This window comes from Zootoca vivipara, chromosome 12, assembly GCF_965207765.1.
Source record: "Zootoca vivipara chromosome 12, rZooViv2.hap1.1, whole genome shotgun sequence".
NCBI classification, from domain to species: domain Eukaryota; kingdom Metazoa; phylum Chordata; class Lepidosauria; order Squamata; family Lacertidae; genus Zootoca; species Zootoca vivipara.
Window position 1 is genome coordinate 35073934 of NC_142595.1, and position 26336 is coordinate 35100269.

The 26336-nt window shown below is 47.5% G+C and overlaps 1 protein-coding gene across 2 annotated transcripts; it reads left to right on the forward strand.

Annotated features, from left to right (window-relative positions):
• The first annotated feature begins 4695 nt into the window (after positions 1 to 4695).
• On the forward strand, positions 4696 to 25417 carry LOC118094359 (branched-chain-amino-acid aminotransferase, cytosolic). 2 transcript variants are annotated; one of them, XM_088655297.1, is made up of 12 exons: positions 4696 to 4756; positions 9292 to 9761; positions 15225 to 15299; positions 15487 to 15687; positions 16170 to 16280; positions 16861 to 16980; positions 17932 to 18095; positions 19632 to 19774; positions 21400 to 21485; positions 22044 to 22184; positions 22282 to 22356; positions 24500 to 25417. In XM_088655297.1, exons 4-12 carry the CDS (start codon positions 15577 to 15579, stop codon positions 24536 to 24538), a joined length of 990 nt encoding a protein of 329 aa, XP_088511423.1. In that variant the 5' UTR covers positions 4696 to 4756; positions 9292 to 9761; positions 15225 to 15299; positions 15487 to 15576; the 3' UTR covers positions 24539 to 25417. The 2 variants fall into 2 exon arrangements, with proteins under 2 accessions (XP_088511423.1, XP_034990560.1); XM_035134669.3 differs by lacking the exon at positions 9292 to 9761.
• The last annotated feature ends 919 nt before the right edge of the window (positions 25418 to 26336 follow it).

The window sequence follows — 26336 nt, forward strand, 5'->3', positions numbered from 1 at the left end:
TGCCTTAAAAAATGCGACGCCTCATTGGGCTTTAATGCTGTTGGCCAACAAAAATGATCATCTAAAAAAAAGCACCACCCCGCCTGATTCCTCCAAGAAATTGATGAGCTTATGGGGCTTGTCCCCTGCAGCTTTTATCCTCACAACTATCCTGTGAAATCAGCCGGTCCTTGTGTCCACAGTGCTTTAAAATGATTCGAGTTGGGCCTCCTGGTCAGAGACTAGGTTCTGCGGCCTCATTCCCACTTTGGCACCTTGCCCAGGCTTCTGTTCTGTTCCTCTAACTCTGTTCAAATGGCATGTGGGTAGTTTGCTTGTAAAGGTAAAGGTAAAGGGACCCCTGACCATTAGGTCCAGTCGTGACCGACTCTGGGGTTGCGCGCTCATCTCGCATTATTGGCCGAGGGAGCCGGCGTATAGCTTCCAGGTCATGTGGCCAGCATGACAAAGCCACTTCTGGCAACCCAGAGCAGCACATGGAAACACCGTTTACCTTCCCGCTGTAGCGGTTCCTATTTATCTACTTGCATTTTGACGTGCTTTCAAACTGCTAGGTTGGCAGGAGCTGGGACCAAGCAACGGGAGCTCACCCCGTCACAGGGATTCGAACCGCCGACCTTCTGATCAGCAAGCCCTAGGCTCAAACCCACAGCGCCACCTGGGTCCCCAGTTTGCTGGTATCTGTTTGCAAAGAGAACTTCCAGCATGTCCAGCTGATCAGGGGTGAGGTGGGCTGGGGGTGGAATACCCTGACTTGTACCTGTTCCTTTAAGAACAGCTTGATTTGCAGAAATCAGCCACTGAATGTGTTAAAAAAAAATCACCTGTTAATTGTAGGAGTGCCCTCCTTTTTAACACACACCCCAGATCTCCATGATGGGCAGTATATATGCTATCTGAATAGTGCCATTGTGTTCTCAGAAGTAGTTGTGTTTAACCCTTTGAAAAGGACCTCTGGCATATCTTTACTCCAAGGCTGGCCATGAATGCTGCTTTGGAAAAGGATTTCCGCATAAACAGAATAAAGAGTGCGCAAGGAGACCTAGGCACAGCATCACCCAGTTCCTGTTTTAACAGCTGTTCCCACCCCAGGGGATGGCTGCGTGAACAGTCAGCATCTTCTGTGATAATGAGCAGTCTATGCAGCAAAATCAATTACTCCAGGGCTCCCTTAATTGCTTCTTTCAAGCCAATTAACTAATGTCCTGGAGAAACAGAGAACGAGCTCTTCACTGACTAGGTACATGCTAGAATTTCTGGTTGCTACTCCATGTGCCCCCAAAGAACATCCAGAGCTGCATGAGAAGTGCAAATGGGGAAAGGCAACTTCACATGTTGAGTTTCTGGCTGCCAACATGTACAGCAGTACTGCCCTGAAAATAGAGCAACCCTCTATGTGGTTGTTCCCTCTAACAATGTTGTCGTCCTACGTGTATGTCAAATTTATAATTTTTCTACTGCTTAATGCTTAGATGGCTTCTAAGCCAAAAGATTTAAAACTAATTATATAACGTCTGCATTTATAGCGGTATCATACCACTTTAAACAGTCATAGCTTCCCCCAAAGAATCCTGGGAAGAGTAGTTTGTTAAGGGAGCTGAAGGTTGTTAGGACACCCCAATTCCCCTTCCAGAACTACCATTCCCAGAGTGCTTTAAAGTCACCCCTCGTTCCATGGAACTGAGAATGGTAGTTCTGCGAGAGGAAGAGGAGGCTCCTAACAACTCCTAGCACCAAACAACGAACTTCAGCCCCCAAAATTATTTGGGGGGAAAGCTATGACTGTTTAAAATGTGCAGTGCAGATGGGGCCTTAAAATACAGTATGATTAAAAAGGGACCATAAAACAACCCTACTAAAATATAAACCTCTGTTATGGTAAAAATGCCCCTAAAATGCGCAGCCTTTTAGGAAGGACAGATGCGGGTCGGAAGCTCCAAAATTTGCACTAAGTTCAGCTCCGCCAGGAAATGACAGAGACCACACGATGCTGTCAGGAAAAACAAACTGATCCTTTTATTACAGAAAAGAAAGAACTACAGCTGTAGAGTCCCTGCCTCAAAGAATGTAGGAAGGAACCCCGGGAAATGGTGAACCTCCCTCTTATACCCTCCTTTCCCCACGTGAAAACCCCTTTACTGGGAGGGAGAGGAAGGACAAGGAGGATGGGTGGTGATGGGATTAACTGGGTGCAGACGGCTATTTCTTCATATGGTGAGATGTCAATCGCTCTCCTCCCGTTGTTGATGGGTTTCCCTTTGTTTGATCAGTCTAGATGGGAGTTGAGGTGGGGCCATTCCTGGCGATTGCCGAGGGGTTGGGGTCCATCCAGCAGGTGTTTTCCCCCAGGTCACGCAAGGATGATCCCTGGGATTATGTAAAAGGTGAGACTTCTGAAGGTTTGAATAAACTGTCCCAGTTAATCCATCTTTGTCCATGTGTGTCTTTTGAATCAGAATGGCGATGGGGCAAGGTTCAGGTGGGCTGGGGTCATACACGGTTCATGCAGCATTTCCTTTTACAGGAGACATATCTAATACAGAGAATTCTATGCAAAAGGTAGTAGTCCCGATATATAAAGGTTCTGAGACATAAAACAGCAATTCTAATACAGAGAGGATCTATCATAAATTAAGGCAAAAGATTCTGTAGTGATAATCTAAAGGAGTTTGGGGCAGAGGGGAAGGTGGAGAAGGGAAATGTGTGAGCTTATGCTAATGTTGAGACATGTGTGCATATGCAGATCCTTAAGCCTTCCTTCAGGCAGGGTCACGTCCTAGCGGGAGGGGTGAGGAGATGGGGAAGATGGCATTGAACAGGATTCTGGGTAGTTGCAGCTGTCAAATTCTGTCACCCCTCTCTGTTCATTAATAATGGTGTCCTGCTCCCCCCCATATAATTTTATATAACACCTCCATGATGAAAATGTGAAATTAAAACAGCTAAACAATACAGAAGACTCAGGGCAAGCATTCAAAGGAATTCTTATGTAAAAAAAGTGCATCTTCAAAAGCTGGCAGGATGCCAATACAGATGTTGCAAGAGTTGGTGGGTAAATGAATGGTTTTCTAGGTTTTCCCATCTGGATGATTACTCTTCTTCGTTTCCAAAACTCACGAGTCCAGGACGCGCTCTTTCCACTTTAGGCAAGCACATAAACACTTTCTACACCATTCAGATTTTTTTTTTGAAAAAAATGTGTTTATTGTCTCCCCTCCCATTTTTACAAAAAATGAACTAAAATAAATAAAATACTGTACATGATTATCACTTGGAATTTTTTTTCATTGTCTTCAAAGTGCTTAAGACCTCCTCTTGTTCATCCTCCTAAGAGCCCTGTGAGGTAGTTAATTTTTACTATTTTAACCAGTAAGGCTGGGAGATCTTGCTGTCATTTGCTCAAGGACATGGCTAAACAGGGAGAACATCAATAACATTTAGGCTTTAAATATGAGTTTTTGTAAGTGCCTAAAGCCTTTGCATACATGATCCTAGTGATCTTTGTAAGTACAACCAGCTTTTATGGTAGGGTAGAATTATAAATACCCCCCCCCCTTTTTTTCTTCTTACAAAATTAGTGAGAGGAGAGACTGAAGCTCAATAGTGCCTTGCCAATGGCCTGCCAGTGAGTTTACAGCTGTGCTGTGAAGACAAAAACAGGGGCTTTCCATCTCTTAGCTCATGATTTTAACAACCAAAACTCTTGACCCAGATTAACACTTTAGACACTGATTCACATAGTGGCTCCTGTGCTGCCTTGTGCATTGCAACTCTTGGATACCTAGACATATTTTTTACTGGAGGTCCCTTTCCACAGCTGTGATTAGACCAGTAAGCAGTCATGCTTTTCAGTTTCCTTCTGTTCCAGTCTAAACCGATTTTTAACCGAACACTTGATGTGTTATGCCCTCCCATTTACTGTTCCCTGTTCTAAGTTTATGGGAGGGCTATAACTTTTAAAATAAATAACACCCAAGCCAGATGACGTGGATGTTTGTGCACATTCTTGAATCCCTCCCTGCTGTTGGCCATGCCCTTGTGCTGCTGTTTGCTTGCTCTGTGCCTAAGTCAGATGCAAAGCTAACACATGTGTTCCTTGAAGGGTGTATGTGAAACTGCCAGCTTTGCCATTGGATGGGTGAGTGGGCGTGTGTAGGAAAAGCGAGTGTAATTGGCTGCAACATCCCCCCCCCATTACTTTGTCGAGGGTATTTGTGCCAAGAAAAACGAAATGTGTTCGTGTGTCTAAAATACATGTACACATTTCCACAAATCCTTTCCTAACAGAAAGCCTTCGTTTTTCTTGCAACATCAGTGCATCTGATCTTGCCTTTATCAGCTACCCTAAATGTAGATGTTTCTGTTTTGCTCATGTGCTGAATACGTCGCAACACTGAATATAATCTCGATATAATTCCTTATTAGGGTTGTAGAGCCTTCGCATTTTAACTCGCCGTATAAATTAAGTCGACCGGGGGAAGGGACGCAAAGCCCTTTTGTACATACTTAGCGGCGCACTCATCCTTCAAAATTGACATTGAAAACAAAGGCGTCCTGAGCTGCGCCCTCTTCTCAGCTCGAGCCTTTTTGTCATGGAGAGCCGCATGGAAAGTAGGCAAATAGAGGTGGAGCTGGAGGCGGGCGAGGGGCGGAACCTTTCTGCCCCGGCTCCAGCAGGCCCCGCCCGGCCTCATTAGACAGAAGCACCACCAACAGCATGGCAGCGACGGCGGGAGTCCCGCGGTCTTTGGGGCGGGTAAGTTGGGGAAGGGGAGGGGGGTCAAGAGGGAAGGAGACCAGGCGGCCTTTCCCCGCAGCCCATCCCCAAATAAAAGGGAAGGGGGCTGCACTTCCGGTATGGGGGTCACGGTGGTGGGCTCAGTCCTGTCCTTAAATAGCTCCGGGCGGGAACGTAGCTCCCACGTTAAAAACAACCAAAAAACACCCTCGTCTGCTTTTAGCCAATCTCTTCTCTAAATCCCTTGCCCAGTTCCTAAAGAGACACACACTTATTTCCAATTTCCTTCCAGATGTGGGGTATTAGCTTGCTTCTCCCCCTGTCCTTCTTTCCAAGGAGCCCCCCCCCCCAATACGCCTGGGCACTCACCACCTGGCTCTTCCAATAACTGTTTTTCAGCCTGGAAAAGATTGGGATCAGTAGTAACACGTTACTTATTTCCCCCTCCCTCAAGCCTCATATCTCTTCTCCAACAGAGGAAATTTACTGAACTGGATAGCCCTGCTCCAGCTGGCTGCCTCCTTCAGTCAAATAAATTCCCAATTTGATATTCCCCAAAGGCACATCACTGCCAAGTTGTTACAAAACACACTTCTTCCCGCCCCTTGAGATCTTTTACTCCTAAAAAGATGGCTAAATATTTTTGTCCTAAAAACAACACTCTCCTCTGCTTTGTTTCCTCTAATTCCTCATGAGAAATTCCTTAGGGCACCCAGAGCAGTACTTTCCCACACCTAAGGTACTGTTCTCATACTCTTTCTTTTTTTTACAATTTTTGACACAAGGGGTGCTTTCTACAATAGGAACAAGGTGATGATTTTAAAGTCTATGGTGATAGCTGCCTCCTCCCCCCACCCCACCCCGGTATTGCTTGAAATGGCATCAATTTGACCCATGCAGCTTATCCCGCTCAAAATTCCTCCAGGCTTAGGGTAGATTTTTTTCCAAGAACAACTTTATCCTGCTTCAGTGATTGGTTTGTACAGTATGTTCCTCAGCAGCTGTAACTTCCCTGTGATTTTTAAGAATGGCAATGTGCTTAAACGGAATAAGCAATTTAAGGAGAGTGTTCACTACACAGATAAAACCCTATGAACTTTAAAAACAACTGCTAACATTCAGTTTATGCATTTCTGATGCAAATGTGTTTCTGATGCTAACTTAATAGACACTAAAACGTGGGTTTGGCAGTGGGGTTATGAAAGTTCATGTTGGTTATGAGGAAATTGTGGATTCTCTATCCGTTCCTTGTAAACTCTGCCTGGAAATATCAACACCTGGAGCAATCCCATTTTGTCAGTGTCTTGTCCTGACCCGTTATACAGATCTAGGGGCTGCCCCTCCCTTTGCAGCCACAGTCCCATGGCAGTATACCTCCTGCTTCCTTTATTTAAGTTGGCATGATATTCTGACCTACCTGGAACTCTGTGTTCTCCCTTCCGCTTCTTTTTTCTACTGCTCCACCCCTGACTTTCTGACATGCATCTTGCAAGAGAGCTGCAACTTCCTGATAAATAGAGCTGATTGTGTTCAGAGGCCTGGATTGGGTTTCTACTGGAGGAGAGAGAGAGTGATTTCAAAGTGTTATATTGCTTGTCGGCAATGAAAAGAGGAACAGTTGCCAAGGCACTGAAAATTCTGCAGAGGCCAAGAATTATGGTCGCGACTACTCTATTCAGTCCCCTGCTGTCATGCCAAGAGCAGGGAAGTGTCCTTTCTTGTTATTTTGAGATCCAACTCAGTTGTTTCTCACTCATTAACAGAGGTGTGTGTATTCTGCACCCAGGAAAACTAAATTCAATTTAAAGAATTCCCAATAGATTGGCATTGCTGGCTGCAGGTTGCAGTAGCCGCGGACAAGATGTTCCCTGCTGAGACCCTCCTCCTGTCAGCGGGTGAGGCTTTCTTGGCTTTCATGACACTGCATCCTAGCAGAGATGAGTGGATGTATCTATCCCCCCCCCTTTATAAATGATGCTAATTCAGGGGGTACTGTGGGAAATGCAAAGGGTGGTTAGATACAGCTGCCTGTCACAGTCGAAAGTGGTGAGTCATTCATATATAGGGGTGGGGATTGGGCAGGCAAGTGCGCCCTGCTAGGGCACTAGGGTTCAAGCAGCTGCCCAAGGATGCCAGGTGCCAGGGGAGTCTTTAGCATATGCGCCGCCGGGGTGCAAAGATCTGCCCAGCGCCCCCAAGTCTGACAAGCGCCGCCATTGTGAATGACAAGCACCACCGCTTGCGCACAAAATGAGCCCACAAAATCAAAAGTCCTTTAGTTAAACAGTAGGTATACATTTTGGTAATACCTAGGTATATACCGTACTTTTCCATGTATAAGACTAGGTTTTTTAAAAACCTGATGGGTGGGCAACCACTGCCACTGTTTTCTTGGTTTTTTTTTTTAATGCTTTCCTAAGAGAAGAAGAAGAGGAGGAGAGATGAGAGAAGCCTTAAGGAAAATTATGGAGAGAGACAAACATATTATATATATATATATATATATAACAAAAACAGGTCCCGTATTGCCCTGGATTAAAGGAAGCAACTGCACATTAAATCACATCTTATTTAGTTTATATATCCTCAGTTCCATATGTTTGCTTCATTGGTATTCTTTATTCCGATCCCAGTAGCTGAGTAGTTCTGCAGAACGTTTAGTTAGGAATGAGTGGGGAACAATTAGTTGGTGAGAAAACATTCCCGCTTAGATGTGTCCTGGCTACCAGAAGGTAGAGTGGCTGTGATTTGGTGGGAGGTTCACTACAATGGGGAATAAGGCTATCATCGCTACTAGCCACCATGCCGATGTTCTGCTTCCACTGCCTCTGAATACTGGCTGCCGAGAATCACAAGCGGGCAGGGAGTGCTCTTGCTCTCAGGCCTAGCTTGTGGGCTTTGCAGGGGCATCTATTTGGCCACTGTGAGAACAAGATGTTGGCGCAGGGTTTTCCTTATGTGCATGTGATATTTCTATTTCCACAGGTCCAGTCAGTGTCTGTTTAAGGTCCTCCCCACTTTATTCTTACAGCAGCCCAGCGAGGCTTTAGGTTAGGATGAGATACAACCACTAGTCCAAAGCTACCCAATGACTTCCATGGCCAAATTGGGGGTTTGAACACAGGCCTCCCCAGTCTTTGTCCAACACTCTAGTCCAGGCACCCCCAAACTGCGGCCCTCCAGATGTTTTGGCCTACAACTCCCATGATCCCTAGCTAACAGGACCAGTGGTCGGGGAAGATGGGAATTGTAGTCCAAAACATCTGGAGGGCCGAAGTTTGGGGATGCCTGCTCTAATCGCTACACTGCGCTGATGATTCTCATAATAGATCTCATACCCACATCTGATGTGAATCTCCGGGACGGAAAAGCTTGGAAGTGGTAGTATCAGATTACCACCTGCTGCCGCCTTGTGTGTGTTTAAGGTGGCTGTTTTTAAATTAGATTGTTTAGTGATCTGGGCCAGGCCTGCAGAAAAAGCCACCTGGGCACTGCACCCAAAAGTTACTTTTTGCATTCCGAAAAATTATAATCCACTTGATCAAAAGTCTCTAAGCAGCCTACATATTTATATGTAGATTTGCCAGATTTGCCTAAATCGAAACCCACCATTAAAAACAACAACCCAAATATATCATAATCATAAAACAAAGACAAAACTTTAAAAACAAATATAAGTAGGCTTGCTTTTCACCATGCATATCAAACGATGTAGTGTGGGCATCTGTCCAATGTCAGTGGGGCAGGGAAGATCTGAGACAAAGATGCTGGTTCAGGGATGTTGGTGTAGTGCTGAGATATCCAACGTGGTACCCGCCAGATGTTGCACTACAATTCCCATCATTCCCAACCAGTATTGCCCGCAGAGTTTATGGGAGCTGGACTTCAGCAGCAGCTGAAGGGCACCACCCCACTAGCTACCCCTGGTGGATTATCTCCCTTCCTCCTCTGGAATAACTCGTGCCACTGAGGGCATCTAAACTACCACACTTGGCCTTTGGGCACATCTATGTAGGTCTGTAAATCTGGGTAAGGGCACATTAGGAGATTTGCCCTTATTAGGCAGAGATGCCCCAGCTGGAGACAGCGGGTGGATGAAAGGTCAAAACTGAGGGCCAAGTGGTATGGGGAATCTGGACTGGCAGAGCAGAGACCCACCGCAGAAAGAGCCTCCGCTTGAAATACTGCAATAGCTTTGAGCATCCTGCCCTTCTTGTTCAGTTTTGTGGCTATTGCTTCTGCGGACTGATGCTGGCTTCTCTATTTCACGGGAGAGCATTAAAACGCTCCCTCTTGTGGTTGTTATTAATCTCTCACAATCCCTCATTTGCCTCCTAATCCCCTTAATTAGAGGTTGACTTAATGCTCGGAGGCTAGAATTCCATGTCTGCTGTCAAGCTAGCTTGCTCTCTGCCACGTGGCTCTTGAGGGCTTCAGCAGTGTGTCCTGGAGTATCTGATTTCTCCCAGCAGCCCTTCTCTTCCCCCTCTGCTGATTTTATACATTTAGCTGCCATATCAACTGAATCCCCTGTTTTGCCTTCATTTGTTTAGGGCCTGCCTCCTCTGTCACGTAAAGCAAAGGGAAGCAAGGAGGCTGGAAGCTGAAGGCAAAGCAGATGCTGTGCTTAAGGGAACTGGTGCAGAGCATGATAAACGGGCTGGGAGACCATTTTACAGATGGCAAACTGAGGCCAAGAGCTAGTGATGTGTCTCTGTGACTGAGGTAGAGTTTCAGCTCAGGTTCCCTGGGCCCACAAGCTACCCACACAGGATTGTAATGCTTGTGGGAAGTTGAATGCTGGAAGAATTGGGGGGCACACAAAGGAAAGAAGCCCTTCACACAGGGCATAGTTAAAACAATGGAATGTGCTTCCACAAGAGGTAGCAATGACCGCCCACTTGGATGGCTTAAAAAGAGCATTAGACAGATTCGACAACAAGACCCATAGTGAGTCCAGCAGTCAAGACGTTGATTTCTGCATGTGCTGTAGAGGCAAGCGAGGGCTCATCAACCTGGCAAGGTAGCCCATCTAGGAGAAGGAAAGCTCTCATCCTAAACCTCTGCTGCCTTGTGGGAAATCTGTGGGAGAAGAAAAGGCTAAGGAGTAAACGCTGTGGAACGCCCTCCCACCAGATGTCAAAGAGGGAGAAAACTACCAGACTTTTAGAAGACATCTGAAGGCAGCCCTGTTTAGGGAAGCTTTTTAATGTTTAATAGATTATTGTATTTTAATATTCTGTTGGAAGCTGCCCAGAGTGGCTGGGGAAACCGAGCGAGATGGGTGGGGTATAAATAACAAATTATTATTATTATTACACAAATCTGGATTGGAGTCCCTAAGGCGGTTGGACAGCACCTTGCAGGCCTCCTTCTGGCAACTCCTGCAGCCAAACATATTGGGCTGCTTTCCTTTGGACTGTCTCTTGAGGCAGACAGATGCCAACAACAACTAAGGCCAGCAATGGGCACTAGCCATGATGGATATGTTCTGCATGCCAGGTGCTGAGCGTCGCAAGTGGAGAGCATGGGCTGTTGCCCTCTGTTCCTGCTTGCAGGGTTCCCAGAGGAACTGTGGGAACAGGATGCTGGGCTTGAGACGGGCCATTGGCCTGATCCAGGAGGATTCCTCTTATGGAACTAGATGTCACCACCTGCCATCTCTCACTGCCCCCTTTACATGCTGCTATTCTGTTGGCTCAGCCCCCATTTCTTAGAGTGACAAGGCGCAATCTTTCAAGCTCAGTCTTGTCCTTTTGCTCCTCCAAGGCAGCAATGTCTAACTGGCCGACCGCGATCTACAGGTCGATCGCTGGTGTGTTCCTGGTCGATCGCGGGAGTAAATAAAGTGATAGCTCGGTTTCTCCTGAGCAATTGCGACTCGCCCTGCCCCCAGAGCTATGCCTCCACTTTTATTTCCCAGAGGGCTGCATATTGTTGGGTGAGCGATTTCGTGCAATCATTTCCAAAAACAGCTCAACTTTTCTGGACCCTCCCCTGTAAAAAAAGTTCAACAACTATGGGCAATGACAATGTGTAGATCACTGCCAGTTTTACTATACTGGGAGCAGTCTCTATAGAGAGTTGGCCTTGCCTGCTCCAAGGAAAGGGGAAGTCTCTGGGCCTGCATTGGCTTTGATCCCAGGCATCCATTTAGAAGAAAGAAACTGGTTCAGTCACTTCCAGGGCTGTTATATGGATTCCAACCTTAGCAGGTTTCTGGCTCAAGGGTGGAATCTTATCTGGATTGGAATGCGAGGGATTAAGAATCCTGTGTTCCATTCAAATTTGCACAGCTTTCTAGTCCTTGTGGTTTTGGAGAAAAATGCATTTTTCCTTAGCTCTATGTATTTGCCCTTATGAAAAAGCAAAGCAAAACAAAACAAAACAACTTAGCCCAATCTCAAGATTTCAAAATTTAAAAACTGGTCTTAGGAAAACAGAATGATGTAGGAGACGCATGCAAATATATTTCATCTGCATTAATGAGACTAATTACTGATTTTTGGATGTGCAAAATTTGAATTCTTTTGGGATAGTGTCACACAGCCCAAGAAGTATACCAGCTAAAGGCCGAAACACTTTATGGACCGTTCTAAATAGCCATTTACCTGATCACCAGTGAACTGGACTCCCTTCCAGACAAGGGAAGTGTCTGTAAACAGAGAGCTGGTCATTTCAGGTCATCAATGTAAATGGCATACGGTATGTATGTGCTGTAAAGATTTTCCGAGGTTCTTTGCCTCTTGCTGCCCCCTGCTGTTGGAATTGTTTTCTGCATCCATTTAAACAATCTTTCCCCAGATTGCAAAATCTGCTAACTACACATTTTCTGGAAGCCTGTTGATGCTTAACATCCAGAGGACCCTGCGCTCACAGTCACTGCCTTTTCTTTTTCTGAGTCTGTGCACCTTTGAAATAGAATGAAATTCTTGCAGGCAGAAATTCAGTAGGCACTTCTCTTGCAGCATTGCATTTTTGTGCCTGAGGACCTGTTGAATTTCTGCCAGGCACACAACTGAAAAATACACAGTAGCTCTGTCATGGGGAGGCAGATATTCAGTCCACAAGACTCCCTGTCATCACCCATAACAGTGAAATGTCTTTCCAGCAGAAGGAAAACTGGAAAGAAATAGTTTGTATTGCTTTGAGCCGCCTCCCATCCTATGTGGAGTCCTTGCTTATCCTAAGTATGAAATATTAGAGCCCAGGCCCACTAAAAACCCATTCTTCTTCCACTTACTATTCCAGGCCATTCTGCAGTTACTGGTTTTAAACCCCAACCCCATCTTTGGGCCCTGGTGAAATGAGATGGGGAAATGATGAATTGCTCAGTGGTAGAGCACATTGTGAAAGGGCCCAGGTTCAATTCCTGGCATTGCCAATTAAACTGGGCCCCATGGGGGTGGGAAGAAGGCAGGGGGGGAATACCTCTGTGTCTGACACCCATGGGAGCCACCACCAGTAGGAATACGCAGCGTTGGAGTGGATGGAGAAAGAACCTGACCAGCTTCCCACACTGATCCAAGAACCCTTCTTCAGAACCACTCTGTGGCACTTGGCAGCCTTGGTCCAACCTGCCCCCTCAAGATGTTTTGGACTGTAACTAGGGTTGCCAGACTCAATAGAGGACAGGACTTCTGTGCCTTTAATTGCCCTGCTCTCTTTTGAGTCTGGAAACCTTAAAGAGAAACCAGCAGACCCTTTGTTTAATTTCCAAGCAAAGGGTTTGCTGGTTTCTCTTTTAAGGTTTCCAGACTCAAAAGAGAGCAGGGCAATTAAAGGCACAGAAGTCCTGTCCTCTATTGAGTCTGGCAACCCTAACTGTAACTCCCATCATGCTGCCCGGGGATGATGGGAGTTGTGGTCCAAAACATCTTGATGGAGGCAAGTTACACCGAGGCTGGCTCACAAGTAATAGGCTCTGCCCAATATTTTGCACTTGGCCTGACCCCTGAGCTGCCATTATGTTGTCTGGCTCTGGTTGGCGAAACTGTGGATTCCAGCAGAGAGAACAGAAGCAAACCTGTTCACAAGCCTGAAGCCTCCTGCTCACTGGCCTGGTTGCCTCGGCCTTTAACCTTTCTGTCCCCAAAATGAAGCCGTTCTCCTTGATGCCGGCTTCTAAAATCTACCCCAGCTTTTAATGCTGTAATCGCTAGGTTTTGTCAATGCATAGGCTTCTAGGCTCTCTTGCTGGCAGTGCTTGCATGTGAAATTTCTATCCAGCTGGAGCAGAGTTAGAGTGTTAGACTTTGGCCAGGGAGATCCAGAGTTCAGATCCCCCCTTGGCCATGAAGCTTGTTAAGTAAACTTTGACCAGCTGTTCTCTCTCTCTGTCTCTCTCTTTTCCTGCCTAGCCTCATGTGGCTAATGGGGTGGGTGCCATAACCTACTCCACATCTGCCATACTAAGCTAATGGAAGGAAGGCCAAGATAAAAATGCATTTTAATATTCATCCAGGTTCTTCTAAAGTACTTTCCCCTTTCCTTTCCTTTCCTTTCCTTTCCCTGAGTTGGGGAGGAAAGCAGAGTCTCCTGCCATCCTTCTGTAAGCTGTCCCTCCATTAAACAACATCACAACTTATTGCAAGCAGCCCATACCTTCAGGCCTGATCGAGAACTCTGTGTGGCTTCCAACCTTGCATACTCTTACAGAAGCTGGCTCACTAGGAAAGGGTTTCCCTGATCCCTTTTCCAGCCCATGGGATCCACTATCTCCCTGTTCATCACTTCCCAGTGAATTGCATGCATCCCAGTTAAGGGTAGAGGACGGGAGGAGAGGATCGAAACCACCATAGCGCCCATATTCATGCAAGCTTACCTTGTTAAATCTTCCCCCTTTTCTTCGCCAAGAAGAGCTGTGCTTTCTCTCCGTGCTTTGAAAGAAAATAGTATTCTAAAAGAATCTCGCCGTACCAGAGATCTCCACCGCTCTTTGTTCCTGCTCCTTTCCACCCTGGACTCCTGTGATGCAACAGGGGCTGAAGTTCAACTCTGGGAATTCCTCTCCCCCCCCCCAAAAAAAAAAGATAGAAAGGAGGGGAAGGAGTGGGAGACTTGTTCCCACCTCTGATTGGGGAATGGCTGCCTCACAAATGGAAATTGCAGTGTTCCCACGCTGGGATCACCAGCCTTTTGTGCTCCTCTTCCCGGGCCTGGCAATGAAGGCAGCTCTTTTGAAAGCCGTGGCACTGGTTGGCAATGTAGCAGCAGCAGCAGCAGAAAGCAGGCATCACACACATACACACACACACACACACACACACACACACACACACACACACACACAGAGGGATGTCACCCGCTTAGTTCCCTGAAGGCCCCTGCTTCATGGCTCCCATGGTGTTTGCAGATTACACATTAACTGAATCTGTTTGCTCATGGGGAATGAGTGATTAGAGAAGTTGGGTTAGCAGCACGTCCTGGCCTGAGGCTGGCTTGCTTGCTTGTTTGTTCTTTTTAATCCTGAGGCAAAAGACCCAGCAGTATATGACCCGCCCCGCAGGAGGGTGCTTGTGGTGTCTCTGAATGAGTCCCTGCTCTGGGCTTTCCTCTTCCTAACAAGAGACACACACTCTCCTATGAGAGCATTAGGGAGCCTGATCATGGGTCCGCCCTAGCCCGGCATTGGCTACTGTACTTTGATTGGCAGCAGCCCTCTGAAGATCCCAATAGACTGAGGCTTTTCCCAGCCCTGCTTCCTGATTGTCTTTTTGATTAGGGTTTGGAGCCAGGGTGGGGTGGAAACCCATAAGTCCCCCTGGATGTTGTCAGGCTCCAACTCCTATCAGTCCCAGGCAGCATGGACAATGGACACTGTGTGTCTCAGGAACAAATACCTCTGAATTAACATTCACTAGCCATGTTCCTGCTGCAGCCGCTGAGCCAGGGGCAGGGTAAGAGTTAGGGCAGAGGGGAGACTTGTCCTCCAGAATATGGGATGTGTGAGACCCAGTAGCTCAGTCCTGCTCTCTTGCCTCAGAGAACAGTGCTGGGAGCTTTGGCCTACTAGGCAGAGGCGGAAGACCAAGGAGGAGGACAGGGAATGCTACCTGGATCGTCCTGGCATTGCAGAGGCCCTGTGTTGATTCTGTTCCTGATACCAGACTTGATTGTGGGGTTTTTTTAGTAGCAGGATCTATAACCATGATCTGGGGCGGCAGAACCAAAGGATAATCTGCCACCAGGCAGGGCACTGCTGGCCACTGGGGAGCTGCACCCACTGCCACCTCCTTGACTATCTTGGCCCCATCCATTAGCCAGAGAAGGACCAGCTGCCCCAGGGATTGCTTTCCTCTTCCCTCCTCATTCCCTTTTCCTTTTGTATCGTGCCTGTTACTACAGGTCAGTGGAACCTGCAGGCAGGGGCTGTCTCCTCTTTTAATATATGCATGGCGCTTAGACAATTCTATGCGTTAAATAATACTATGATAGGGACAGGCTTTAACGCCAGTTCTTAGCCCTTTTCCATCTTGCCTTCTAGGTTTTGAGAGGGAGGACCAGTGACGTGCTAATTTCTCTTCTCGGTCCCCAGAGATTTTTGAGCACCACGTTCAAGGTGAGGATATTTGCGGACTTGAGAGCTCCTAATCCGGGGGGGGGGGGGGGGAATCTGTGCTAGGAAGATGCAGGGAGATCCTACCTTTTAGTTTGATATTGAAAGGCAAATTCCTAGTCCTCATGGAGGCCTGAGTGATGAACATGGAGTTGAATGGTCCCTGCTTCTTCTTTTGTTTTTAAATCAGGCCTCGGACCTCCAGGTTGAATTGAACAAGCACCCAAAGTCCAAACCGGACCCCAAGGACCTGGTCTTTGGCAAGTATTTCACCGACCACATGCTCACGATAGAATGGAGCCAGGAGAAAGGCTGGGGGAAGCCACACATCAAACCTTTCCAGAATCTCTCGCTGCATCCCGCCTCTTCCGCTCTGCACTACTCAGTGGAGGTAATGGCTTCCTCTATAAAAAGAGTCTCTGCTGTCAGTTTCACTAGGTACAGGTGAAACTCGGAAAATTACAATATCGTCAAAAAGTGCATTTATTTCAGTAACGCAACTTAAAAGGTGAAACCAGTATATGAGATAGATGCATGACATGCAAAGCAAGATATGTCAAGCCTTTATTTGTTGTAATTGTGATTATTTGTCGTCAGGCGGGTCGGTTATAAATGGAATGTAAGTAATGAAATGTAACAGCGATGTTTATTTTTGTATTATCGCAACTATTTGTTTTATTACTGTGGAATTTCCAAAAGAAAGCATTTGTAAAAATTAAAAGGAAAAGAAAAAAGAATACAGTAAGTTGCATTACTGAAATAAATGCACTTTTCAACGATATTCTAATTTTCCGAGTTTCACCTGTAAAGTCTCTAAACAGCTCGTTTCTTCCATATAACTCTTTTCTCTCTCTCTCTCTCTCTGCTGTGTAGCTCTTTGAGGGGATGAAGGCTTTCCGGGGCCCAGACAATCGCATCCAACTTTTCCGTCCCATGATGAACATGAACCGCATGCTACGTTCCGCGATCCGTGCTTCACTGCCGGTGGGTATGCCCGGTGAAGCAGCCCCTTGCCTCCCTCTCCTGCAGGAACTGTGGGTTGCTGCGTCTTAAGCTGTCTTCGGGTATGCCCCCCACCCCCAACAAGTGGTGCTGCAGGGTTTGGGGCCTAAGGCCCAGCCGCACACACCCCGCTCATCCTCGGATCACGCAGGAGGCTCCCTGAACACAGCAGGGCTGCCTTGCCACCTTCTCAAAGGGATGCACAGATTGCTGAGCCTGGCATCTACATTGACCCAACTGCCCCAGGGCAAAGCTTGAACTTCTTGCATTCGGCTCGCCCCTTCCCATTTTTTCTCCTCGGCACAAACGGCGATGCAGTCCCTTTCTCCGCACAGGGTGCGAGCGCGTTCGAAGAAGTGGCCCTCCAGGGTTATTACCTGGGAATCGAACTCAGGAATTTCTGCATCCAGGGCAAGATGCTCTGCTCTTGGGCTGCAGCCCTAAAGCATCTTCCTGTGGGAGTGGGGAAAGAGGCTCGCTTTGAGACTCTTGGGAGCCAGAAGGGGAGATGGCATCACTGACCTTGCTTGCTCTTTCCCCACCCCTCCCTTCTGCACAACAGCCCTTCGACACGTCTGAGTTTCTCGAATGCATCCGGCGGCTGATCCACCTGGACCAAGACTGGGTCCCCCACGCCGACGCCACCAGCCTCTACATCCGCCCCACCTTCATCGGCACTGAGGTGTGTTTCCCGGGCCCGCTTCCCCGCTCCTCCTCTTTAAAGTATACAGCCGTACCTCGGACGTCAAACAGAATCTGTTCCGGAAGCCCATTCAACTTCCAAAACGTTCGAAAACCAAAGCGCGGCTTCCAATTGGCTGCAGGAAGCTCCTGCAGCCAATTGGAAGCCCTGCCGGACGTTCAGCTTCCAAAGGAATCTTCGAAAACCGAAACACTCACTTCCGGGGTTTGATCGTTTGGGAGTCAAAACGTCCGAGAACTAGGCTGTTCGACTTCCAAGGTATGACTGTATTTTATTTATTGAGAGAGGGGGTGTATCCCTCTCTTCTGCTAGAAAGGCTCCCTCGGCGGCTTACAGGCAGTCAAAACAAGGCAGTTTCTCCCAACAGGCAAAAAAAAAGGGGGGGAGGCCACAGCACCCCAGGGAAAAGGGGGAGGGGGAAATCAAAACTCGGACACCCCCCAGTTTCTGAACATTGGTTCTTAGATTGGCCAGGTGGCGTGGTTTGGGGCAGGAGGTACCTGATGGAGCAGGGCCATCAAACCTGATGGAATGTGCCCTGTTTCCTGTTTCTCCCGCGGAGGCAGCCTGATGGAATGGTGACTGTCGAGGGAACAGGAGGGAAGCTTGATGGAGCTGGCCTGTCGCAGCAGAGCCCATGGAGGGTATTGCTTGACTGCCGGTCAGGGGAGTCTGGTCCCTTGGGGGCCCACCATCCTCAGTCCGCCATCTTACAAGCAGCCCAGCCTCTTGGCATCCTTCCTCTCAGGGTCACCCTTGAGTGAGGAGCAGCGGGAAGAGGATGGGGACAGAACCAGAATGAGCCGGCTCCCCCTGCCATTGGCTCTTGTTGGCTCTGGTGCCACCCCCTGCAGAGCTGCCCTGCTTCCCACTCTGCCCATCCCGGCCAGCACCTTTCACACCTCTCTCCCTCTCTCTCCCTCTCCGCAGCCCTCCTTGGGGGTCACCAAGTCCCGGCACGCCTTGCTCTACGTGATCCTGGGCCCCGTGGGAGCCTATTTCGCCACCGGCAGCTTCAGCCCCGTTTCCCTATTGGCCGATCCTCGCTTTGTCCGTGCCTGGATGGGCGGTGTGGGGGACTGCAAGCTGGGCGGGTGAGTACGGCTTCTGTTTCAACAGGTACGGCGGCGGGGTGGTCTCCAGCCGAACGCTGCTGAATCCAGGGGCAACCAATGTGGTGGCCTCCGGGTCTTGACGGACTGCAACTCCCATCAGCCCCAGCCAGCATGGCTAATGGTTGGGAGAGATGGGAGTTGTATTCCAGGAACATCCGCATTGCACTGCATGTTTCCCCAGCCACTCTGGGCGGCTTCCAACAGAAGAATCAAATAATCGATTAAAGATTAAAAGCCTCTCTAAACAGGGCTGCCTTCAGATGTCTTCTAAAAATCTGGTAGTTGTTTTTCTCTTTGACATCTGATGGGAGGGCGTTCCACAGGGCGGGCGCCACCACCGAGAAGGCCCTCTGCCTGGTTCCCTGCAACTTGGCTTCTCGCAATGAGGGAACTGCCAGAAGGCCCTCGGTACTGGACCTCAGTGTCCGGGCAGAACGATGGGGGTGGAGACGCTCCTTCAGGTATACTGGACCGAGGCCATTTAGGGCTTTAAAGGTCAGCACCAACACTTTGAACTGTGCTCGGAAACGTACTGGGAGCCAATGGAAGAGAGAGAAAAGGGGGCTTATCTCCTAGGTGTTTTGAAATAATTTAACTGGAAATGCCAAGGACTTCACTAGGCCTGGGTGATATATCGCCGCCCAGGACCGGTATGAGGAGCAGTCCGCCATGTCGGCTTCACTCAGCGATATATCTCTGGTGAAACCGCCATCCCACTCCCCCCTCATTCGACACACAGAGAGAAACAAGCTTTTATTGGCGAGGTGCCGATACACCTTGTTCTTCCCACGGTATCTGAACTGCTGCCCGTGCCTCAGTCGAGCAGTTAAAGGAGCCCCCAGCCGGGCACTGACTCCCGTAAACCGGTAGTGGGGGGGGGCACTGTGAAACTGCTCGGCTGAGGGGAGCACGGCTGCTGCTCCCCACAGCGAGCACTTATAGGAGCCCTGATGCTCCTGCCACGGGGAGGGGGCGTGTTCCCGATCCCCAGCTGAGCGGCGCAAACAAGCGGCATTGTCCTAGCCTGCGAGCGCCTGGGTGAAATCTCCTCGGCTCTTGAGGTGAGAGCTGGGACAGCTTCACCCGGTGTCTCACGGGCAGAGGCCCGTGTTTGGCTGGCGATACACCGCGATGTTGGAAAGCTGATATTGCCCGGCCCTAAACTTCACCTGGGTCTGTCTTACCTGCTGGTCCGCACTCTCTTAAGCTGATATTTGAACAGCTGGTGCTCTTTTTATCGCTGGCGTCGAGCGAAATTATTTTTGCGTGTTGTTGCGATTTGCATTTTTATCTTCCATTGCTTTGCAAACCGCCCTCGGCGGGTACTTTGCCCTGAACGGCAGTATGAAATGACTCACGTAAATGAGTGTAATGGGGTTCTCTCTGACAGCTGTGGCCTCCCTTCCCCACACCTTCAAAGAGTGGGTCGACTCGGCACTCTCTGCTACCTGCAGATGCTTAAAAAAAAAAAAAATCTGACGGCGGAATCCTGCCTTGCTCTTGTGTTGCCCTTAGCAACTACGGCCCTACCATTTACGTGCAGAGTGAGGCCGCCAAAGAGGGTTGCCAGCAGGTTCTCTGGCTCTACGGGGACGACCACCAGATCACAGAAGTCGGGACTATGAACATCTTTGTGCTTTGGAAAGACCAGCAGGGAGGTGAGGAACTGGATCCCTGAGTTGTTGGGAGCTGCAATTCTAGCAATGGGCATACTGCCTCAAAGAGCGGAGGCAAATAACTTGAATAAAATTAAATAAATGCAGCAGCGGCTGGTCTATTAGGGCACGTGGGGCATTGCTGCACCGACTCCATTGCCAGTCCAGGGGGTGGCAGGGCCTGCCAGCTTCCTGCTCCTTTGCACCAGCCTTGTCCTTGTAGAACTCAGCAGGGAGGAAGGAGGCGGGAACAGAACAAGCCTTACTTGGCTCCGCCTCTCATTGGCTCTGGCTCCGCCTCTCATTGCCTTTGGCTCCACCTCCTCTTACTTTCTGCTGTACGACTTCTGATGAGCATAAGCCACCAATTTTTTTTTCTAAAAACAGCTGAATGACACCCTGTATGTGAAGGAAAAGGGAATACCTCTCCTAAAGCAGGTGCCTCCGGGGACATATGAATGCTTAATTCAGAAGCAAAGTACTGTATATTCCTGCGTATAAGACTACTTTTTAACCCAGGGAAATCTTCTCAAAAGTCGGGGGTCGTCTTATACGCCCAGGTCGTGTTTCTTATACGGCGAGTATATCCCAAACTCTATATTTTAAATGGAAGAGTTGGGGGTCGTCTTATACACCCAGTCGTCTTATACACCAAAATATATGGTATATTTATTTTCCCTTTAGATGTATTTTTTTGTATTTTTCAAATGCAGATTTATGCTGATGAAATCTGATTAATCAGCTAAAACTCTTATGTTCAGTCAAGTAGGGTTTCTTTAATCAGGTAGCAGTTCTAGCTTTTTTAAAAAGGGAGAGAAAGAAAGAAAGAAAGAAAGAAAGAAAGAAAGAAAGAAAGAAAGAAAGAAAGAATTGGACTTTTAAACTATTGCAAACTGACTTAAAATTCTCCCAAAATTATAAAAAAGATGAGTCCACTGTTATGCTGCCATTGCATTATGACACGTTGGAAGAAAATTTAAAGCAGGCACCCCCAAACTGCGGCCCTCCAGATGTTTTGGCCTACAACTCCCATGATCCCTAGCTAACAGGACCAGTGGTCAGGAATGATGGGAATTGTAGTCCAAAACATCTGGAGGGCCGAAGTTTGGGGATGCCTGATTTAAAGCATATGTAAAGGTAAAACAATTTGTGTTAGCTATTATCTCATCATATTTATGGAAATAATAAATGTATGCAAGATTCTCTTTTTTGAACCTTTTCCTTATTAAGTACAATCAGGGAAGATAATTCCGCCCTGTCCCCCTCAGATTTTGTTCCTCTTTTGATCTTGTTTGTGGTTTGTGAAGTGTCTAGGTGTTTTGGCTCACATTCCTAGCACCCTGGTAAGTGTCGAACCTGCGCCATTTAAAAGCAAAGGACACACACGTTCCTCTACATGGTTATCGAAAAACCCTTACCTTCTATGGCTTTTTGAATTCATCCACCTCTTCGGCTTCTGGCAATTCAACATGTGTTGCCCACACAGTTTAAAGTATGTTATCTTTGGATTTATGAGGATGAGAAAATTTGATCTTAACAAAAAAACAAGAAGCAAAATTGTAGGGAGTTTTGCTCTCTCTGTGTGTGTATGTTTTCTGCATGTCTGTCACTGCATCGTCCCCTTCCAGATCTGGAGCTGGTCACCCCTCCTCTGAATGGAATCATCTTGCCCGGTGTGATACGGCAAAGCCTCTTGGATCTAGCACGCAAATGGGTGAGTGTGGAGAAAACAGGAGACTTTTGATAGTGCTGGAATGGATCTGAAGTTGGGTGGCGGATTTGCAAGCTGGAATTTTGTAGTTTTAATCCAGGCACCCCCAAACTTCAGCCCTCCAGATGTTTTGGACTACAATTCCCATCATCCCTGACTACTGGTCCTCTTAGCTAGGGATCATGGGAGTTGTAGGCCAAAATATCTGGAGGGCCACAGTTTGGGGATGCCTGTTATAATCTGAAATCTTAGGCGCAGTACTGCACCCAAGAGTTCAGAAACTGCTCGTGCTAATGAAATCCCCGGTTGCGAAATGCACCCAGGACAATGGGAGTTCTGAACATGGCTCCTGGCACTTCCTGAAGATGCCAGGGATTGAACCTGGAAACTTCTGCATGCCAAGCAAATGTCCTACCAACTAAGCTATATAGCCTCTTTCCTCGATGACAATTGCGTTGCTACTCCTTCCATACTGAACTTGAGAGGTTTAATGTTGTTGCTTTTAAAATAGCTGGCAATGTTTGTTTTTTTGTTTTTAATCCTGAATCTCTTTCCACCCAGGGGGAATTCAAAGTTTCTGAAAAGGTTTTCACAATGGCCGAGCTGATCAAAGCCCTGGAAGAAAACAGAGTCAAGGAAATGTTTGGCGCAGGGACGGCCTGTGTCGTTTGTCCCGTGAATAAAATCTTCTACCAGGGCAAGGTGAGAGTTAGGACATGGACCCAACACTGGCCTTTTCTGAACCATCCGAAATGTGGTTCGTGTTTCGTGATAAATTTCTCCTCCTCTCTCATATCAGAATTACCATATCCCCACTATGGAAAACGGACCTGAGATTGCAAAACGGTTTCTGAAGGAGCTGACAGATATTCAGGTATAGCCCAGCAAGGGGGGGGGCAGGGGGAACAAGTTGTTTTTCATTTGAAGAAAACAGTTTGTGGGCAAAGGGCAGAGCACTGGGTGCTTATTCTGCCTGTGGTTCCCTGTTTGGCCACCAGGGGGCGCAGCGACCTTGTGGAGTAACCTGGGTTTGGTCTCCAATGTGCAAGAGGAATTTAATACAGGTGAAACTTGGAAAATTAGAATATCGTCGAAAAGTGCATTTATTTCAGTAATGCAACTTAAAAAGTGAAACCAATATATGAGATAGATGCATGACATGCAAAGCAAGATATGTCAAGCCTTTATTTGTTGTAATTGTAATTAATAATAATAATAATAATGTATTATTTATACCCCACCCATCTGGCTGGGTTTGTCATTAGGCGGGTCAATTATAAATGGAATGTAACTAATGAAATGTAATAGGGATGTTTATTTTTGTATTATTGTAACTATTTATTTTATTACTGTGGAATTTCCAAAAGAAAGCATTTGTAAAAATTAAAAGAAAAATTCAAAATAATAAATTGCATTACTGAACTAAATGCACTTTTCGACGATATTCTAATTTTCCGAGTTTCACCTGTAGGTTGATTTAACCTGGAAGAATGAAGTATAAAGGGATAATTGTGCACACCTGCACACACTCCAGGAACAGCAGGGGCCAGTGGCAGATTTCACCATTTCTGATCTGGAACGATATGCCCTTTCCATCACTAGGGGAAACCACTTCCCAGATGGGACATGAGTGGTGCTGTGGTCCAAACCACAGAGCCTAGGGCTTGCCGATTGGAAGGTCGGCGGTTCAAATCCCCGTGACTGGGTGAGCTCCCGTTGCTCAGTCCCAGCTCCTGCCAACCTAGCAGTTCAAAAGCACGTCAAAGTGCAAGTAGATAAATAGGTACCACTACAGCAGGAAGGTAAACGGCGTTTCCGTGCGCTGCTCTGGTTCGCCAGAAGCGGCTTTGTCATGACCTGGAAGCTGTACGCTGGCTCCCTCGACCAATAATGCGAGATGAGCGCTGCAACCCCAGGGTCGGTCATGACTGGACCTAATGGTCAGGGGTCCCTTTACCTTTAAGACCTTCCCAGAATTTTTGAAGGTATGTGTAGGGTGGGGGGAGTGGTTTGTTTCCACCCCCCAAACACCCCCCACCCCATAAATTTAGAGGGAGATGGGGAAATAGACTTTATTTTGCTCCCTTACTGCATTGTGGGGTTGGGCCCATTTCTGCCTCTCCCGTCCTAATCCCAGTGTCAGGCAGCTGCACAGCCTAGACCCCGTAAGCCCCAGCTAAGCAGGGAAGTGGCTGTAGCTCAGGAAAAGGCCCCCGATTCAACCCCCAGCATCTCCAGGAAAAGACTCCTGGTGTGCTGCTGCCAATCAGGGCTGACATTACTGAGCGTATCATTGTTTGTGAATTTGTGGGCAGGTGGCATTTCCAGCCAGCGCTCTCCAGCCATGCTAACTGACTACCGTTTTTTCCTTTTTCCTTTTAAATCATTTTTATTAATTTCCCAATAAAAACAGCCAATTAACATATAATCATAATCATATTCGAATATGACTGCTGTATTTTTCCATGTATAACATGCCCCCGTGTATAAAGGTAAAGGGGCCCCTGACCATCAGATCCAGTCGTGTCCGACTCTGGGGTTGCGGCGCTCACTTCGCTCTATAGGCCGAGGGAGCCGGCGTTTGTGGCCAGCATGACAAAGCTGCTTCTGGCGAACCAGAGCAGCGCACGGAAACGCCGTTTACCTTCCCGCCGGAGCGGTCCTTATTTATCTACTTGCACTTTGATGTGCTTTCGAACTGCTAGGTTGGCAGGAGCAGGGACCGAACAACAGGAGCTCACCCCGTCGCAGGGATTCGAACCGCCGACCTTCTGATCAGCAAGCCCTAGACTCTGTGGTTTAACCCACAGCGCCACTGCCCCCGTGTATAAGACACCCCCTATTTTTTGAAACTCAAAATTAAGAAAATGCACTATGCACTATCCGTGTATAAGACGACCCCTTATTTAAACATCAAAATTTTTTGGGGAAAATATACTTATACACGGAAAAATACGGTATATCTTCCCACCTTCCCTGATTGATTGATTGATTTCTTTCTCTCTCCCTCCCTGCAGTATGGACATGTCGCCAGTGACTGGGTCTACCCAGTCTGACGCAGGCTGAGCAACACCCCACCGGAGCCGCCTCTTCTTCTTCCTCCTCTTCCTCCTGCTACAGCCTCTCCGTTTTCCTCTCTCGTCTTACCAATGCTGTATTTATGACTTGGTTCTATAGCTTTGACAGTCCTGCCTTTTTCTCTGTCGGAGTTTGGACTGGACCGGTTATGCTCTTGGATAAAGGTGGCCTTCTTCTGCCTGTTACAACTGCAGGCCGCTTGTGGCCGCGAAACACTCCACTCTGGGAAGTGCCCAGAGCTTTGAAGAGCTCCTGCTCGCATCTTCCATGCGATGGGAAGGACTCTGGACCGAAATCGCCGCCTCCGCTGCTCTCTCTGCTCCAAAATTCAGCTGCTTCCTGCTTTTAAAGTGCAATATTGAGAGAGAGGGGGAAACTGATGTGTCTTCAAAACTGTTCAAAGCCACACACAAACTCACACATGTTTTGTGTTTTGTTTTGTTTTCTTTTTTTTTTAAAAAAAGTACTTACATATCCAGGATCTGTCCGGAAGAGACAGTGTGTTGTTTTTGTTTTTAAGTATGTGCTTGGATTCATGCAGAAGCACAGAAGTCTCAAGTCCAAACTTTTTTGCTCTGGCAAAAGTTAGATTTTGTACCCTAGTCATTGGTGCTAAAAAATTTAACTTTTGCTTCCTGATTTGCAGTTCTCCAGACATTTCAAATTTACCGCTTGAACATTCTTGCCGCCTTTTTCTAAATATTCCATATCTGTCTTGGCTTAAGAGTTAAGAGAATCCATCTGCGTTCAGAGGTTGCAAACTAGCTTTGAACGCCAAAACGTATTGGGAATGGGAGGCAGGTGTTTTTTTTTACATTTAAAAAAGCTATTTAAAATTAAAGCCATCTCCTGGAGAAGCTTCTGGGCACCTGTTTCTGATTTTCCCACATGGAATGACAAGTCAGCTTCTTTTAAGCAGCAACTTGTTCTGGGAAGAGTTATGAGGAGAGAATGGTCTATCACGGGGGGGGGGAGCTGTATCCCTGCTTGGACCTTGATGGACTCAGCTCCCATGAGCCCCAGCTGGCATAGTCAGTGAAAGGGATGATGGGAGTTGTAGTCCAACAGCATCTGGAAGGCCACAAGCCCCCCCACCCTTGATCTAAAGGGTGCTGTGCTGTGCCAAGAAGAATAAAGCTAGATTAACACCATAGTTGCGAGTCACATACAGTGGTACCTCGGTTTACAAACACAATTGGTTCCGGAAGTCTGTACTTAACCTGAAGCGTACTTAACCTGAAGCGAACTTTCCCATTGAAAGTAATGGAAAGTGGATTAATCCATTCCAGACGGTCCGTGGAGTACTTAAACTGAAGCATACTTAACCTGAAGCGAACTTTCCCATTGAAAGTAATGGAAAGTGGATTAATCTGTTCCAGACTGGCCCATGAAGTACTCAACCTGAAGCGTACTTAACCCGAAGTATGAGTGTAATTGGTTCTGGAAGTCCGCACTTAACCTGAAGCATACTTAACCTGAAGCGAACTTTCCCATTGAAAGTAATGGAAAGTGTATTAATCTGTTCCAGACGGGTCCGCGGAGTACTTAAACTGAAAATACTCAAACTGAGGTGTACTTAAACCGAGGTATGACTGTATTCCATCATAAAGAATACCAGATGCAGGGATGAAGGGATCTCCGACTTGCGGGGGGAGGGCAAGCCTGTTGTCCAGCTGGAAAGTGTCCTTTGACTCTGATGGTGCCTTTTTGCCTGCATGAAAGAGAGAGAGATGTGCATGAAACTAGCCTGCTGTATGAAGGTAACATTGATGGCCA

Excerpts from the sequence above, each read along its gene's own strand:
- LOC118094359 (XM_035134669.3), top strand. The coding sequence starts at position 4,718 with ATGGCAGCGACGGCGGGAGTCCCGCGGTCTTTGGGGCGG. Across the intron at positions 15,300-15,486 it reads TTTTGAGCACCACGTTCAAG|GCCTCGGACCTCCAGGTTGA; the intron begins GTGAGGATATTT and ends TTTTTAAATCAG. Across the intron at positions 21,486-22,043 it reads TGGATCTAGCACGCAAATGG|GGGGAATTCAAAGTTTCTGA; the intron begins GTGAGTGTGGAG and ends CTTTCCACCCAG.